Consider the following 19411-nt stretch of genomic DNA (forward strand, 5'->3'; position numbering starts at 1 on the left):
TTTTCCTCAGTCCAGGAAATACAAAAATTGTTGCTATATTACCTTCTGTCCCCTGAATAGAGAGGATTGCTCCTAACTACACATGCTGAAAATCTGTTTAGGCTGCAATCCAAAGTATCCCCAAGAAAGAGAGAAGGAAGAGGAATGAAATAGGTAAGGACTCATTAAAAAGTGGGGGCTAAAACTAACAATTAATTGCCCTAGCTAGGTCTGTGCCCTTAGGACAAGTGTAGCTGAATGCTAGTAATCAAGCTCTTGACCAGCTCCAGAGGACACTTGGTTCTTAAAGTCAAATAATCTACAAAGATAAAAATGTTTAAAATGTCCTTTCTATGTATGTTACACAGCATGGCTCAAAGTGGCTTTTCAGCTGTGCCTCGTGCTTTTGTTGACTTAACATAATTTGAATGTTATCCTTTCCAATTAGACATTTTAGCAGATCTCTGTAACTGCTACTTTATACTAACAGACTAAAACCAGTTTAAAGAAGTTTAAATTAAAGAAAAAAGCATTTAAGTAATGAATTGTCAATAAAAGTATTTGATTTAATGCAGAAATAACTGAGTTCTAAGTGAGGCAAGTCAGACTGGAATGTGAAGAAAAGAGTCCAGCAAGGATCTAGCACTACAGCATGTGAGGTTGTTCTTAGAGAGTGAAGTATTTTTTCCCTGAGCAGGTAATTGCAAGCATATAGTATATTCAAAACCGTTCTGAGTTATTTTTAACAATTATTTTTACAGGTTAGTTATCTACAGAGTAGGTTATCGATATAGAAAATTTTGTGAAAACAGCACCTGTGCTAAAAATATTAGCAGTCTGGAGTAAGAGCCTAAGAAATGCAAGATACAGGAAAAAAAATAAATAAAACACAGAAGTCCCAAATCTCTCTTCTGATAACTTGAAAGCTTCGCATTTTTGAGGTTCTAGTACATCTTGCTTCTCTACCTCCCCAAAATATGTGTATTTTCAAACTTTCATGGATCTTCTTTAAAGTCATGCCACAGCAAGGCAAGCAGCTGATCCCTAAACCTACAGTTTCCACAGTATATCTTCCAGTACACAGAAGCTACGAAAAAGATTTTATTTTGTGACAAGGCTTCAGTTACCTGATTCAATAAGGTTTGGCTGTTCAAGCAGCAACTCTGCCACATGAAACACCAACACATCATATTGCAATGAATCAAACACCTCTACAGGTCTACCATAGAGGCAATTTTAAACAAGTTCTCCACTGTCAAAATTTAGGGGATTAATCCAAAACCAATGTAGTGAAGGGTCGGTGCTGGTGCATACAGACAGAGAACAACTTTGGTATCTGTATATGGCTGAACTCTCTTTGGAGAGGGATGGGGTAGGAAATATCATCTGGTTAGTGTAGATTTATTTTTTTTAAAAAAAAAAGCAACGATACATACTCATGCAAAAAGAATTTATGAATAAAAACTATAATACTCTATTGACCTTATTATTCTAACTTGTCTTATAAATATTTGAGATGGCTTCCTAAAATAGTTTGGGAATGGTACATTATTTGCCATGCAGAGAACAGGGTAAGGTTAAAAATGAGAATCATGTATTTCCAATTTATATTCATACTCCGTTGAATGCTACAAATGTGAGAAATGACTGTCACAAGAATGACTAACACTAAAAAAAAGTTTAAGAGTTGTTTATGTTAAGAAAAGAGCCACTGATGACATAACAAAACGTCCAGTATCTTGATGAAGTTAACACTTACTGCGTATTCTGTTCTCTACCTCTTACCAATGTTTTCTCATTTGGTTCCCCCCAGCTTAATAAASTAAATTATAAATAAATTTATATAAATAATTTATATAAATAAATTATTGTTATAGGAGGCTTTTATTTTGATCAAAACCAGTGAAAATATAATTTGCACTGAAATCCAAGCTATATTTTTCTGCAGTTATTTGCTAGGTGTTGTTGGTGGGATCCACTCTTGTATCTTCTTGCGAGTAGTAGAGTAAGGTACATACTGTCCAGGAGTGCCACTCAGATTGAATTTATGGTTCTCCCAAATAAATTTACGAGCAACTGGTGGATGAGTAGTTGGTGGGTCTTCCGTCATACAATGAAGCCAACGATGCCTTAAGAGGAAAGACACACGTTGTTGTTAGAAAAGAAAAAGGAAAAAAAAGCTGTTAAGATCTCCTTATAGAAAACCTTCCTCCTGACTGTTTCACTGTTACGTGTTTGCATGGCCTTAAACAACCTGCCAGTTCAAAGTAAGCACTACAAATAGCATAATACAAGGTCTGCTTTGTTTTGGGKTTTTTTTGTTTTCAAAAGACCATGCTATACAACTATTTCATACTAATTCCAAGGCCTTCATGAGGCCACTATTTAGGAAAGAGAATAACAATGTAAATATTCATAATAATGATTTATATTCTAAAACAATTCAAGTAAATGCTTACTGACTGCAATAAAATGATACAAATCATTAATGGGATAATTATCAAGTGATTACAGTGATTACCCTTTACCTATAAAACTAAATACCAATCCTCTTCTGTGCAAATAACATTAACAAACAAGCAAAATAKTTTCTGTAATAATCACTGAAACACTACTGGAGGGATAAATTGAATTGATTTCATCCCATTTCTATTTTGGTGCCCAAAGCAACTTTTCAAATTTGAACATCATTTTTATTATTCGCTTCATACTGCATGCACAGTTACAACAGAAGTGAGGTTATCGTTCATTCTGACAAGTTCATGTACGCTTTTATTGGGGTGGAATTAATGAGGCTTTTACTAACCAGCTTTTGCCAAAGACTTGACCTAAAAAATAAGAAGTCATCTAGCCCAGTTGTTATTAAAAAGCCTGCAAACTSCATCTTCAGCTCTTTGCAACAGAGCCTGCAAACTTCATTGACAGCATTAGAAAAACACAGTAAAAGTAGTAAGAAATAGGTACATTTGTTTGACTGACAAGCATATTCCAAATCTGAAGCGCTCTAGAGCAGATAAGTACCTTTTCAGTCAAATAGCTTCTAGACATTTACTTAGAMAAAGAAAAAACAAATACCTGCAATTTGGGATACAAAATCTCACTTAGGAAATACATCAGCCATATGTTCATTTTCTATATGGAAAAAAACCAAACAAAATGCCTGAACCAAACCCACRCTTTGTAGGACTAAGGACTGCCAGGAAATTGATTTGAATACAAAACTGGATGAAATCATAAGAACTTTTAAAAATAAGGGAGTAAAAAAGCTTGTTTAAAGGCAAAGAATGGCCTCCTATGGGAAAAATCATCCACTTATCAGTTCAAAAATTATATACATGCTTTCAGATGAAGACACCTAATGCAACAAGGACAGGAGGAGAACCACTCTCCTCCTCCTCCCAGTCTCCTTTGTAAATCTGCTATCATTTGAAGCATCTTTTCACACTGCTTCTGTTAAAAAAAAAAAAAAAAAAAAAAAAAAAAAGAAGAATTTTGGATAATTATTTCTATCTGGAAGAAGGTAGCCCCATAGCATTAATCATGCCATGGTCCAAGGATACTGGATCATGTCTTGCTTGTTTTTAAATCTGGCATTACAGGCCTCTGAAGATGCCCTGGCCACATTACTCAATTCAAATCCATTAAAATAATTCTCTGCAGTGGTAAGCTCCATACTATGTGAGATATCACTCATCCTGTGATGGCTAGCACCAAACCTGGCAGAAATGAAAGCTGATTTGACAGAGATGAGATCATATGCTCATGCCCAACAAATCGGCTCTGCACAGCTAATGCTGAGTAACACACAACAATCTGTGGTATGGGAGGCAGGGGAAAAGAGTAATCCATACATCCATGTATGTCCTGCCAATACTCACTGAAGTATTGCATTTCAAAGCACTTTGTGTGATCATGCCTGAGGAACCTCTGCTTTTCAAATCTGCTTACCATAGCACACAGAGACGACAAAAATTCACACATCTACACATCTTCACCTAGTGGTGCTTCTGATAACAGTGCTTAGGAGTTCTGCAAACAAAAYGTGTGTATTCATCCATTGCCACCCCTCACTGTTCTCCCAAGCCTCCCATTCCCCAGAGGGTTGTGCACATCAACAGGGGAAACACGAACTTGCTTTCAAAGATAGAAATGCTGTTATAGAGCCCCCAAAAGCCAGGYTGAAGCCTGGCTGTGTAGAACACAAGAAACATATTAAAGGTCAGTTAAAAATTACCAGATTTCAAAGTTGCATGATGTCTGGCATCTCTTTTGTTACAAGTTTATATGTGTTGTACACTCACTCCTTGAAACACTAGAAGACCATCCATGTTGAGTTTACTTACTCATTTAACTCCGTCTGAAGACAGAAAAGCTAATCGTTTTATTATTTAAACACCAATTATTTTGGAGCTTTTATAAGACTAAATCTATGAAATTTCTAAAACACAATATTTTAGAGAAATTAAAGCATTACTAAATTTGCTTTCAGGATTTTCTGAAACTCTAGAACAGTAATATGAAATTGAGCTCAATTTAAGTATATCAGCAAAAAAAAAAAAAAAAACTTAAATCTCATTTTCTCTCTGGAAAGTAGAAATAAAATTGCACACTTTCTATGAGACTGAGCACTATAGTCAGAGGCACTGAAATATTAATTTCCAGAAGAAGCTTCAAAAATTTTTTTGGAACCCCATCAACTATTATGTATGCATATATTTAAGAGCTATGAAGTGATTGAGTGTAATCATGACAGATTTCCTCCAAAAGCCCAACATGAAACTTTGAAAAGCCCTTCAGTTTGTGGGCAGTCTGTTGTCTCAAACAGAAAACTCTCATTCTGCACTGAAGCAAAACATGTAAAAAAAAGAAAATCTTATTTTGAGAATACTTTCCCCTTGACAAACTCCCTCAAAGAGTCCTTTGAAACTCTTGATGTCTGATATACTCTGCTCAAGAAAGCTTTTCATGCACTAGACTGAACAGTATGCCTAAAGAGATTTGGCATCTTGCAGATGGCCAGATTTCTATACAAACTCYATGTGTGAATCCACATGTGGAAAAGACAATTCAGAAGCAACTGATGATTTTAAACCTACAAAATGACCAGACCACATATAGAAAYTAAAGAAAAAGGTGGAAAGCAGAAGCCATACAGCAGCTGAAGCAGTTCTCTGAAYCCCAGGGCAGAGAAACCACTTACCACCAAGCAGACTGAGGCTACTTAAGCCTCTGGACTTCTGCTTAAGATGAATAGATGAAACTTAAAAATATCTTCAAGTGTCTTCAGAACTATGCAGATTTTCCTCTCAAATTCTTAGACAAACACTCAAAAGCAAGAAGAGCTCAAACTGAAGCCACAAGGGACTGGAGCCAATTATATGATGTACAAGATGTCAAACAGGAATTGCTACTGCACCAACTCTGTAGCTACCACCATATGTGCACCTGCAAGGTCCAGGCACAGTCACCGGTTGCTGTCAGCTCAGRAAGTTTGCCAGATCGCTAGCATCCACTTTTTCCAACAAGTTAAGCAGTGCTGCATTAATATAAAAGGAAAGTAAAGCTGTGTTGCAGTCAAAGGGCAAATCATTTCAGTACTTTCCCAAGTCTGTTTAGTCGAATAGGAGAATGGATTTGACTAGCACAAAAAGAGACCTTCTGTTTTTTAAAGATGGTTTTCACTTACTCTTACAGATGCACAGGAAGAGAGGGAAAGAGGGACAAGAAGTATGTTTTTATTTTTGTACACAGGGAGGTTTTAACTTGGTTTTCCATGCAAGCTACTAAAAGATATCACACAATAATGAGGCAGCATCCCACTTAAGTGAAACTACCACCCCAGAGTTTAGAAATCTTGTTACAGAAAACACAAATTAAGTTACTGAGAGGATGGAAATTTTATTGCCTCCCCTCTCACCCTCCCAGCGAATCTTTTTGTTGTTTTCTTCACAGGCAGACAGGAAAAGCATTTTACATTAAGTAGGAAACTTCTTTACATTTCTTAGTATCCTTGGCAGTCAGAGACGCCCCATAAACGCATGTACCTTACAGCTTTCAAGCCCACTAACAAAATGCACGCACATTAAACTGAAGTTATATTTGCCATATTTCATTCTATGACTTYAGCATTCACGAATTTTCTTCCAAAGATGTTAAATCTACAGAAGAAGGAAATAAACATTGAAGCATTGGACAGACATTACATGTAKGAGGCATGATGCCAGCAAAGTGAAGTGGCCCTACAAAAGGAGAAAACTACTCTGAAATTAAAATTATTTTTCTCCCTCTCCCCARAATATAATTGATATTGCAAGATCAGAATTATTTCTAACTAATTTATATTCATAAACTGTCAGTCTGTTCTTGCAAAACATCTGAGCAAAAGCAATCCAAATTACATTATGCCAGGCAGACTGTAAAACAGCYAGCGTGACATCAGGCCCTGACTTGCACAGGCTCTATGTACTCTCAGAAGGAGCCTTTACTCCAGAGTGTTATCCTGTTGAGAGTGGAAAACTGGGGGCCAGCTTACCCTTCGAGGTGGGCTCAACCCAAAGCCCTTTTGGAGCTTTCCTGAATGCAAACGTGTGCTCTTTCAAATTCCAGCTACAGGAGTATCCTGAATGCTAAACAGCTAGTAGCAGCCTGTGACAAGAATAAGCAGGCATACACAGGACTTTTGCATGAGACAGCCTGGGGGGGGGGGTGCGGAAATGAGATGAATATAGAAGATCTAGGAAACAAATATTTTAACTCTCACTTCTGATGCCAAACAAATGAAGGGTGGGTGGTGAGACACTCAATTCCCCCTCACCTCTCTCTCAGCTGGTTTCGGTAGAAATAACCATCAACTCCCTGTTTACAAGACGCAAAGAATCAAGACATACAAGAGTCTGGAAGGGATTTAGGTCAATCTGCATGTGCTTTAGACCTTAGGAAATATCAGCTACATCCATGCCACTCTTAGCAGAGACCTGTTTAAGTTGTTACAGAATTACTGTGATACTAACTTCTTTATCTTCCCAATCTTTCTAATGAAGACTGGTAGAATTTTTTAATGGTAAGGATGGTAACACCCAATCTGTATCTACTCTTCTGCAATTTATCCATTTTTTCCCCTAACTGTCCTCAGAGGTGTGATTGCTCTTGCTGCTCTCCCCCCCCCCCCTTTTTTTTTAATATAAACAGGATGGTACCCAGAGTTGAACACTGGTACCCTCACAAAGTCTCCTCAGTAAAAAGCAGAAATGAAGAGTCACTCTGCACCAGCACAGGCAGTAATTCTTTCCACAGCAGCATGATATTGTGGACTTACTTGGCCTGCCATCGCCGTAACACCCAGATCATCCTGCAGCATCAGCACTTRCTCCCTTCCTGCACACCATCAGGTTGCTGGTGCCAAAAGCGCAGGGTCTTGTCCCTCTCTCTGCACCTAGCCACACGATTTCCCTCCTTCCCTCTCCCATGTGATTACAAAATGAGATAACACAGCTTGCTAAGTCACCAAACCGCTGCATGCGGGTCATCTGCACCTGGTAATAACTTTCATACAAAAAAACAGCACAGAACTCTGCTTCATCTGTTGGTATTTTACAGTCCTAATATTTCACTTCTCTTCATGGTCTTTGACAAAAAGGGAAAAGAAAAGCCAACACTCCAACAACACAAAAGCCCACAACACTTCACCTAGGCCTCAGCTTGTCCTGATGCAAAACTGTTTCTCTCTTGAAAGAGAAAAAAAAARRAAAAAAAAAGTTTAACAAAGAACTGTAACCTTTGCCCAAGAAGGAGGTAAACTGGACCATTATTAAGCAGTACACATTCCAGACAGACAAAACAGTTTTCATAGTAAAAACTATGAAAACAGTTTTGGTACCCTGACTAGTACTTACAAGCTGTTTTTGGATTCCTAAGGAGCCATATGGGAGAAGGTTTCTTTTCATCCTGATGCTAACATTTTCTTCCCTGAAGCTTTTCAAGAGTTTTTCTACAGAGGCAAAAGCACAAAATACTAAAACCTGTAAGCCATTTAATCTTGCCATCTGTCCACTTGGTTTTTGATTATTTCTGAGCAAAAAGAACAAAGTTTTGCTGGTAATGAATGCCATCTGTAAATAAATTTGTGACTACACATGAATGTGAGCACATGCATAAAGCAGCATATGTGGACTACACAAATTTTTATAACTTGAGGTTCCTGGAGAAGATTTGCTACTGTAATATTTATAGGCCAAGGGATAAACAACTGAGGAACAAAAAGTAGTGCTGGGCCTTCTACCACAACAGGTAGAAGTGGAAGTGAGCTCAATACATAGGTCAACAATTACAGCAACTCTGTAACAAAGACATTTATGAAAGTAATAAATATAGACCTAAACAGGCATTGGCATATCTAAATTTGACTTTAACATTTGTACGTTTACAGAGCATTCCTGATCGAGTTCAAAAATCAAAGTATAAAATTTCATCAAAAAGCATGCCCTTCACACTACGAGATAAAACAAGTATTTTGGCTTTAACAGTCTAATAGAGTAAAAGATCTCTTCAGGTAGAAGGAAAAAGTGCCCAATATGTCATCTAGCATTACCAGAAGATTAAAGTAATTATTCATCACATTCCCAAGGCAGGTATTGAAGGAATTTCAGAAATCTAATTGACTTGTCTTCACAAAGTAAATACCATCATCTTCACTCTGAAAGTAAGGGGGAAAAACCCAAACAGTAACAAGGAGGTCAAATGATATGATTAAACCAGAGTAAAACCACAAGGCTAAATATTCTGGTAYGGGGGCTTTTTAAAAAACATTCTGAAAAGAGTTGCAGTCTCCATTCCCTGCAGAACAAACAAACGTCAAAACAGTTCCTTCATACACCATGATTTCAGTACATCCACTGTCAAATCACATTGCACCAAACAAATTATTTCAGAATACAGAAAATATTCAACTGTTTCTTGAAACTGGTGTTACATTATGTTACTACATTTCAGAATTTTTTTCTTGATGCTTTTTTACCTGTCTGCAATATTTGACAGAAGGTAAAGGACCTCTAACTTAATTCCCATTTTACTTTTTCCAAAGATAGTCATTTTCAATATTTCTAACAGCATTCAAAATGCTTCTTTCCAATTTATTTATTATCAAATATAAGGCCCACTTGATTGTATCTCAATACAGTAATACATATTCCACAGTACTGAAGTCATACTACTTACCCCAAAATTATACATGAAGATCCAGTGTGGTTAACACTTAGAAACATGGAGAAAACCTAACTATAACTGACTTACAATGAAAAAAACAAAGAATAAAGTGTTTTTCCTGCAGAACTTCTAATGATTCTCTATTCTTCCAGGAAAATAGAATAAYGATGCATACTGTAGGATTTCTGTAAAAATACTTAAGAATAATTGCAGGCTAGTTAGCATTACTATTAAAAAAAAAAAAGTTAAACCTGGAATCATTAGGTTAGTCTGGTCTGGTCTAAAACTTCGATTTTGTTTAAAATGTCCTCTTCAGGCATTACAGCTGCAAAATCTTTTCTGAAAGCAACACTAGCATAAACAGTGTAGTCAGTGTAGTAAAACCTGCTTCTGAAAGCAGAGGGTACAAGAATATACCAGTACCAATATACTCTATTGAGATGAATTAACCCATCTGTTACAGTGGTACAATCCCAATTTATCTCTGACAAATTTGTGGGTGCAAAAAAAACATTGTTGTTTCCAGTTGCAGAACCCCAATGCAAAATCCACAGCAACTTCTACAATGCATTAATATTTTCTTGTCAAAAGCCTGTGGCACATTAAAATTCTGTATTTGTCCATCCAATATTATACTCTTAGACTTTTAATAGACAGCATTTATTCCCAGTTAAAATACTTCCATCTTTTTAAAGTGTATCTCAGCAATGTAGAATTAGATGTCAATGATTCAAACACGTCACAGAACTAGGATTCCGTGGATATACAGATTTATCAGGAAAAGAAAGAATAGAGTACTGCACAACTAAGATTCCTGACAAAAATACATTAGACTGCAGGATTGTTTACCTCTAGTGCCCTAGTGCACTGACCAGTCTTGAGAATAATGAAGAGTTCACTGTTTTTTTCTASGGCAATTATTTCCACAATGACAGGAAAACAAGTTTTTCCGCCTCGCTGCTTTATGTATTTTAAACAATTCATGTAATTCTAAAAAGCTAACTTTGATCCTCAGGAAGACTCTCTTTATCAAGGTGTGTAACACCTTGATATGTAGGCACGAGCAAAGAACACCACAAAAACTAACAGTGCTACAAAATAAGGATAATCTTGAGAATAGGCATAGTCTAATAGTTAAAGGATAAAAAACTAGAACCACACAACAGTTAAAATATGGATAAGCCCATGCTGGCAAAAACGTTCTGGTTTGGGAGATTTTGGATTTTAACGTCACTTCTAAGGAGAAAGGCCATAAAACTCCTGCTGGAGATGAAAGAAAAGGAGTTAACTGCACTAGACATGATTTTAAGACAAGGAGAGTTTCAAATAAAATTGACTACCTAGACAGCCTACGCACACATTTCTCAAATGTTCAGATAATTGGAGCCATAATTCATGAGTTTACATAATTAACCTCAGCCTCAGCCCAGAACACCTATCCTAGGAGATAACAGAAGTCAGAGTTCAAACAACACTCAGTCTACCCAAGAACCCCTGAGTTCCTATCACCTTTTATTGTTTTGTGTCTGAGCTGGTGTTTATTTTTCCTCAAGAATCTGGCACACTCTTAATAGCTGAAGAACAAAATCTAAAAATATACTGTTTTTTTGTTTGATATGTGTTTTTTCTGGATCATTTAGCAAGACAGAAAAATGCACCTACTAACAGCTGAGTGGTCAGAGACCTGAAACTCAGGTTTGTGCAGAATTATTTCTGTTGTATATGAGCAGAAAATAAAACTTTGAGGAAAAATTATAGACAAGTAGCTGTACATACACAGTATCCCTTGCTCTTGCTGTTCATCCTGTTGCAGAAAACCAACGTATATCAATTACAACAAGTATACTAATATCTATTGTTTAAGAAATATTCTATCATGCCACRAGCTAACTTTATGTTCTTATCTGGAATGGGTAATAGTAATCTTTAAAATCATTTTTCTAACGTTGCRTGTTCTATGCTATTCTAAACTTTGCCAAACCATTAAAATGGAATTGCAGCTAACAAGGAAAACTGCACGGAGAACAACAGGAGAGTACTTTGACCTGTTCAGTCCATGGAAAAGCTGGCAAAATGCTCTTCCCACTCCAAGAAGCAGTAAGTGTTACTGGCAAGACAGCAAGCATACAACACAATGAACACAGTTTCTTATTGCCTAATCTTTCAGATGCTTCTTCTGTGATACTTTTACCTACAAACCCATGGGAACTAGTTCAATGAAATTCATCCCATTCAATGTATTAAAATATGTCACTAACTTATCATCAGAAAGTTAGTTATCATACATAATACAGCAAAAAGACAACTGAAATTAACATTTAAAATGGTGAGTAATGGATGACTCTGTCTTCCTATACCTGGTATTCATAGGTGTCCTACAGAGCTCCCTCCAAAGTTTGGCATCTACCCTATGAAAATGCTAGCTGGTATGAATTAAAACTAACATCATAGTACTTCCAAATCAGTCTTTCTTTGGACTGGACTACAGACAACAGGTGTTCATCTTTCATACGTATGTAATGTTAGCTTCAATTATCTCTTCAGTGATAAGGCAGAAAAGGGAAAAAAAGAACAAAATGGGAGGCACCTTCCCTGAAGCAGAGAAAAAGGCACAGAAAAAAAATCCAAAGTGTTTGGGAGAGGGAGAGGGAGAGGGATTCCACCAGTAAGTGATATTAGGAAGTCAATAGGAAGAGGAAATTGCTGAAGAAGAAATATAAAAGACAGTTTCAAGAGAGATTCATTCTCTTGACTCCTTACCTATGATGACATGATTTTACTCTGCATCTGCCAAAACTACGTACTTCCCCCTCCGCAAAACCCATTACACACATCTGCATCACAATAAAAAAAAATTATAACTTGCCTCCCAAAGAGCTAACTCTAATTTCTTTGCAAAGAAAAAAACAGTTGACAGGGACAAAGATGAACACTCTTGTTATAGCTGGGTTCAGACATGAGAGTAGGACAAGAGGAATATCACAGGGACAGCTACACTACTCAAAGCCTGGAGTATCACTCCCAGAAAAATTAAAGTAATTCCCCATGAATTTTCTACTAGAAAAACACCCAGGTCTGATCCTGCATTTGTAATCCATGTGGTCAGTCTGTCAATATTTTACAGATCACTGGTGTATACATCTGAAGTGAAACAAGCACTGCCCCTCCTGAGATCAATGACTACSTGCCAAGCTGCCCTACTCACTACAAGAACCACCAGAAGTCTTCAGGTAGGACACATTCACAACTGCAAGGGGCACTCATGTGCACATTGCTAGATGAATCCTAGATAAGAACAGACCAGAAAGTGTCAAGTTCTGACAAAAAGAAATCATAAAATTTTATGCATAGCGCAATAACAAGCTGCATCAATTCTTTTACTCAGCAATCCTCAAAATAATCAAGCTTTGAATCTTGCAAAGAAAATATTTTTATTTATTTATATTTATTTTTTACTAATTTCAAGACTGAAACAGCTTTAAATAGATGTTTTGTATTGGAAATACACTTGTGTTGCAAATCCTACCCATTAGCTTCCACCACTGGAAAGGGTTTGACAGCTTTATTTCAAAAGCAAAATTACATTAAACATTGCAAATCCCAATTTTAATGCATTTCTAAATCTTATTAAGAAATAATGGGCCCAACAGAAGCCTTACCTTAGGTGTTCTGTGGTATGTTAAATGCTATGGTCAAAATTTTTAATACTGCGTATGTACATGTGACAAGTTATAAAAATGTATAAAATTATCAAATTTTAARCTTCTGCATTTCCTTTGTCAGATTAAAAGAGAATTAGTGTATTTAAACCCTGCATTCTGAGAAGAAAACAATGCTAYGCAGTACAGATATTCAAAATTAATTTTCATGACCTCAGCAAGTTCTAAGCTACAGCAATATATAGAATCCAACTACTTACGACATGCACACAAGAAAGATGTGAATTAGCCTACACAATAAAGATGTGAATTAGCCTTTTCACTCCAGCCTTCCCTTGCCCACATCATTTAAATCCAACCATTCCTGACAGATGTGTACACATGCAACTTTTTACAATTCAGCTGCATAAACAGTATCTAAAACCTGCTCTGTTTACTTTGCTTTTGATGGAGTACAAAATAAACCAAAAATGTCATGGTACTGTGTCCAAAGCATTTCAGGAGCGATTTCTGAATACTGAACATTTCCTTTCTCAGATGGCTATCAGGAATTGGGCTTTAATGTGGTAACAAGATGCACGAACAGACATCCTGTACCTGTGCAGAGCCCTTTYGTACCCTTTTGGTCTGCCAGCAGGATTAAAGGTTTTATGTCAGCTTTCTCCTAATACTCATTAATCAGTGTATGGTTTAATCAACTGAGAACTTCATTTGTAGAAACATTCCCTGAAATGGTACTCTTTGATTTAGAAAGTTGTTTTGAATGTTTAAGTTTGTGAAAGGAGAGTAATGAAAGTAATTAGTCTGAAATCTTCTCATATATGTGACAGCTGCATCCAAGAAAACCTTATTAACCTAAGATCATATTTTTACCATCTGCTCTGTAACAAAGAAAAACTACAGACAGTTACACAATTAAAATCCATGCTTTTAAGTGAAAAGCTTACCATTCAGGGGGCACCATACTTCCATCAACTTCCCAAAATGTATTTTTGCCGTTCATTTCATCAGTATATATGACCCATCGGTGTCGACCTTAATTAGATAAACCAAAACATTGTRTTAGCTTAAGAAAATAAAGAATATTCATATAAAAGAGTAAAATCATGAAAGTACAAGGAAAACTATTTTGACTAAAAAGATCTGCCTCTATGGGCATATATTTCAAGCTCAGTACAGCCATGACTATTGAGCAGATCAAGTTTTTATTTTTCTGATTTTCTGCATTTCTGCTGTTATTTTTATAGGGATGAATCTATAAAGCTCTCACAAGGAGCAAATAGTAGCTGTTGTATGAGTAACTGCAGATATGAACTTAYGAAACTCTTCACTTTTTATTAGGAGATGCCTTTATTTTAGTTACAGCTTCCTTTCTCAAAATAGATACTGCCATTAGTAACCTAAGATTAAAATGAATTTCTGCCCTTAGCAGTTTCACATATAAAACCATGAAGTAATGTTTACCAGCAACTCTGTTTTCTCCAGTTACCCTACAAATTCACCAACACTAAGCAGAACTTATGCTAACTAGTCTGTCAATTGATTATGTCGCACGTTGTTTCAGGTGCTACCTTTTGAAACAAAGGTTCACAAACCCCACAAACTTAAGACAAGGTAAAACGTTTAAACTACTTTGTGTTTCTTCRCCCTGAGGTAATCATATGAAGTCCATCCGTGAGGCAGTTCTAAAGGCAATTCTCTTCCTTCCCTCACCTGTTAAGCTACCAGCTTTTAGGATCAAATACTAAATTCAGCTCTCAGCCACACTGTCATATAKACACAAACATGGAAGGCACCTGACTTGTTTAGATTTATCCCATATTTATTATGTCGGATGGAATCTGTTTGCAAATGGATTGACAGAAGCAGTAGAGAGCTAACGGATGCTGAAGCACTTCTTTTGGATTCCTAACACTTGCACAAGTCAAGTGCATGGGATTTGGGTGGCCAATAAATTCCATTTCAGTAGCAGAAATTGTTTAATCCATACAAAGTCAGGAAATGTTCACATTAGCACACATACCAAAGAAGTTTCTTTTGTCTTCATAGTATTTGTTTCCATATTTGTCAACTCCTATCAGCGTACCAGTCTTCAAATCATTGACCCTGTAAATTCACAAGACAACAGTTTCAACTGACATCATCTTAGAATGAARCTGCAATAGCAGTTTAGTAGAGGTTGGTAAAACTAGTAATTAAAACTCTTAAACACAGGTACATAAAGCAAATGCAAGTTTAAGGATTCAAAAACACATTGTTAATTCCTGCAGCTAACTGACGGCATGTCTTTATTGCATGCCCCACTGACATGATAATGAAAGTCATACAAAAAGGCTTTTGGGGCTCTTATTTATTCAAAAGCTCTTTACAGTGGAAGATGAAGCAAATCTGTAATATACCACAATTTAATACCACAGAGCAATACTCACAACATCTTAATTACTGTGGAAGAGAGTCCCAMAGAAAAGGAAATTCATTTAGTTACAGGAACAGAGTATGTTACCATCAAGTGTACAGAAGCAAATTCAGTCTTCTAAGTAACTTTCCAACTGTTTCCATGGCCCATATCTTTAGAAATCTTACAGTTCAGAGATAGTTAAATTCTATGATAATGATTTGAGTTTTATTCTTTTCTAATCTAGCTATTAAGATTGAAAAATACAGTACCGGATCCAAATAAATACAGGTAGGCTTTAAGTATACTGAGAAAACAAAGTGGTCACTTCATTAAAAAACTTAYGATGCAATATCAGTGTTCAAAAGGTAGGCTGATTGCAGGACTCTGCTTTTCAAAGCAACAGCCATTAAATGAATTCATTCCTGAAATAAAGCACCACTGCTTTCCATAAAGCTCAAGAACACCTGCTGTAACTAACACTAGTTAGGGCTCTAGCAAGTGCTAAAATTAAAGCATTTGCTCTTAATGACCTTGCCAGAATTCTGACAGTCACCAACCTTCAAAAGTGTCAAATACTTCTGAAATTATCAAACCATCTGCAATTAACAGGGACCCACTGCAATGCTTTCTTCCTGCCTTCTAGAGCATCTCAAGGATAGACCCTGGCCTGACAGCCACAGGTCAACAAAGAACAACAAATAAAAGTTATTATGGATAATTTACTTCATTGAGTTCTGCACTGCTGACATTTTTTTAGGTGGTGTTTTCTATCAATTTGTATTTCATATAACTTAGGAAAGCAGATCTGAATTAGCTAACAGATCACCATTTAGAAGACATGCTTAACCTTCAAAAAGATGATGAATATTACTACTGATTGGACTACGATGCATAACTGGAGAAGGAATTAATTAAATGTAAGGAATAAATGCAATCACATTAATGAAGACTACTTATCTGAATCAAAAGTATAGGTCCAGGTAGCATTATAGGGAGCAGAGAGGGTTCTGAAGACTGCTCCCAGTATGCAGTATTAGAATTTGTATAGATCACCTACTGAGCATGCTGCTGTGATTTTAGAGAAATATGACCTTAATTTGCTTTAATGATTTTGATAAACTCCCAGTTCAGTTCCAGATGACAGAACATATGTGCCTAGGCGTACTTCCTTAGTTGGGAGTTTAACTATACAACCCACAGAGCAAGCTGTTTGTTGTCTTCTCTCCCTGGGTGCTTGAAAGCAATGATCCCAGTACTCRTTTAAAACTTCTGAGGTCCTAGACAGAATTATCCTTGACACACCGGAGAGCTGTGTGAGAAGAGACGTTCAAAGATATCAGGCTGTTATTCAAGCCTGAGCCCCTAGCTTCTAGCTTCAGAAAACAAAATGCAGACATTTCATTGCTAATCTTGCTTCCATCTTGCTCTCCCTCTCTTGTAAAGGCTGTCATTTACTACTTCACGCCCTGAATCAAACAGTAACAGGTACTGTATTTACTGCTTTCAAAGGCAAAGAGATAAAGCCGCTTTTTCGGGAGAGCACTGACGCATGTGCCTGCAGATCTGTGTGCTTTAAGAACAGACTGTCTTCAAAAGACAAAATTTAGTGTCTTGAAAATATTCATTTACAACTACTGTTTTTTTCCCCATTGGCTTCTTAGGTGAGCCTCAGGTCACTAAACTTTCTCTCTTGCCTTCTCACCTAGCAAGGAAGGAGAACATTTGCAGGCAAACAAGTCATTAAGAATTTGATTTCTACTGTATAAAACTCATTCACATCTCCTCAGTGGGAAGCATATAGAGAAAAGCAGGGAAAGTTAGAATAAAGCCCTTGCACAGAAATATTCTCCTGACTTGGACAAATCATTTTGTCCAGTTATTGCTAGAACCACCTCTTACATACACTGACAGATGCAAGAAAGATGTATCTTGATCACTTCTCCTGCAAGTATGGAGTCTATTTACCTTTCAAGCTTGAATGGTAAAGGTGAGGCAGCAATTATGTTTGTAGCTCGCATCGGTATCAATGCCAGCTATATTCTTCACCTAGCACACTGCTCTTCTAACTTCACTCTTCTCAAAGAAGAGCGTTGCCTCCAACCTCACCTACTCCCCTGCTCTTCTGAGTAGAAGGGTGTCAACCTAACCTTCGACCACAGGTTCACAAAAGCTCCATGACAAGACAGTAAGCAAGATGTGTTTAGGAAAATACATCCAGGTSAAAATTAATTTGCAAATTCTCTCTTTATATTTTACTTTCCTCAGTTATATATAATACTTACAGCCTCAGAAAGTAAACAAAACAGGGAAAACAACTGGGAAGAGACAGGGAACAATAACAATAAAACACTAATTGGGGAGATCAGATACTGCCTCAACATATGCTGTGAAAATGTTTGAAATCTCCCTCTAAAATTTCTGTAAGAAGATCTACCTGAGCTGTTTTCAACAGCAGAGACAGGAAAAGCAAAAGTTGCCCATCACCACAGCTAGGAGTAATACAAAGACAAAGTTGAAAACTTCTGAAAGGCTGGTTGACTTTAGGAAAGCATGAGATACTGTGTCACAAAAGAAATGAGAAAATGCTAGCAAAATAGGGTAAGAACTGTATAGGGATAAATGACCTCAGAGAAAGAAAACACGCTCAGCTGAAGGGGAAAATACTGAGCTGACTGAAGGTTGCTARGTTGCATCCTCAAAGGATGCTCATAGTACTAAGCTTATTTAACATTTTACAGAGTTCCTGACCAAAGCAGAAACAAAAYAAAAACACCTCCAAAAGCACAGGAGTCTGGTAGATGGTGATATTACCATACAGAGGAAGATCGCAAAGATACCCAGGGAGTGCTGTATGGTCTCGAGGGCTGGAGTAACGCAAGTGCGACGAAATGCAATGGTATGAAGTACAAGGTCTCATGCATTTGGAGATGAACAAGACTGGAAGTGCCACGTTTGTAACTATGAGGAAAACACCTGGATGTCACAGGGCAACAATAAGCTGTGTGTGTAGGGGAGAAACAAGCTGATCCTAGGATATATCACGAGGCATCTTCAGTGAACAACGCAAGCACTAAAGCCATTGCACAAAAATACTCAAGAAGCCAAATCAGAAATAGCGTGTAAAATGCGACATTTTACTGGTCAAAATTGATCGGTTTTAACTAAATAATGGAGGACAGTTGTTATGATGACAGGAAAAGTCTCAAAGAAGACTCAAGCAGCTTGGCTCGATTATCCTGACATAAGACAGGCCTTGATACATAGYGGGGAACTTCACCTTTGAGAATCCTTCCTATTCCGTACTGCCAACTATGGATAAGAAAGCGGGGGGGAGGGGAGAAAGAAAGAAAGAAGCCGACCCCGGAGCGAGGGGAGACGAAACCACGACACCCCGCTGGGGGCGAAAAACCGCAGCGACGGGGCCGACAGGGGGGCACCAGGGCAACCTCCCCGGCCAAGGTGACCCGGCGAGGCGGCAGCCGAGGCGACAGCCGAGGCGCTCCGGCCATTGCCCCCCGCTTCCCCTCACACGCACACGCACACGCACACGCACTCTGCGCGGAGCCGCGTTACCTCAGCAGCTGCCACAGGGCGCCGCGGACACCGCCGTGGCCGCCGAGATGCTTCAGCGCCCGCTTCACCAGCTGCACGTACTCCGCCATCTTGGGGCGGCGCCGCCCACCGGCCGCTTCCGGCCGCCGCCGCTTCTCGTGGTAGCGGTCAAAATGGAGGAGCTCGGCGTCGCCTGCGTGGTCTGCCCGGTACTGGGGCTCCTACGGTCGGTATAAGTCTTAACGGTATTAAGGTTCTACTTCTGTTCCGGGGAAGTTTACTGTGCTGAGCATCACTGCGTCAGGGACTCCTGCCCTCCTCGTCCTTTCCTGTGGTCCGAGTAAACGGCCAGGACTTACTAGCAGACCTCGGGCGGCGTTCTTAGAGAGCAGTTATGCCAGAGGACTTTTTCTTTTTTTTTTTTTTTTTTTTTTTAATTTTACCACCCTTCTAACTCGTAATGGAAAGGACTTGGGTGACACAGTGAGTGAACAGGGCGATGCTGGGACCACAAGGGAGAAGGGAATCAGTATTTAGATGCACAGAGGTCTCTATGGTAGGAATGGATAGTGAAGTTCTGTTTCTTAGGTATTATTTGGCACTTGTCCAGTCTAGGCTGTTA

The 19411-nt window shown here is 37.9% G+C and overlaps 1 protein-coding gene across 1 annotated transcript; it reads right to left on the reverse strand.

Annotated features, from left to right (window-relative positions):
* Positions 1–1844: 1844 nt before the first annotated feature.
* NDUFA12 (NADH:ubiquinone oxidoreductase subunit A12) lies at positions 1845–18936 on the reverse strand. The gene is made up of 4 exons (XM_085321250.1): positions 18811–18936; positions 14863–14945; positions 13787–13874; positions 1845–2108 (listed from the first exon to the last, which is right to left on the reverse strand). The coding sequence occupies exons 1-4, from the start codon at positions 18897–18899 to the stop codon at positions 1928–1930; spliced, it is 441 nt and encodes a 146-aa protein (XP_085177376.1). The 5' UTR covers positions 18900–18936; the 3' UTR covers positions 1845–1927.
* Positions 18937–19411: the final 475 nt, after the last annotated feature.

The sequence above is a fragment of the Rhea americana genome, unplaced genomic scaffold (genome assembly GCF_003343005.1).
Source record: "Rhea americana isolate MKP2758 unplaced genomic scaffold, rheAme1 scaffold_69, whole genome shotgun sequence".
Taxonomy (NCBI): domain Eukaryota; kingdom Metazoa; phylum Chordata; class Aves; order Rheiformes; family Rheidae; genus Rhea; species Rhea americana.

Excerpts from the sequence above, each read along its gene's own strand:
- NDUFA12 (XM_085321250.1), bottom strand. The coding sequence starts at position 18,899 with ATGGCGGAGTACGTGCAGCTGGTGAAGCGGGCGCTGAAGCATCTCGGC. Across the intron at positions 14,946-18,810 it reads GCCCTGTGGCAGCTGCTGAG|GGTCAATGATTTGAAGACTG; the intron begins GTAACGCGGCTC and ends GTGAATTTACAG. Across the intron at positions 13,875-14,862 it reads AGACAAAAGAAACTTCTTTG|GTCGACACCGATGGGTCATA; the intron begins GTATGTGTGCTA and ends TATCTAATTAAG.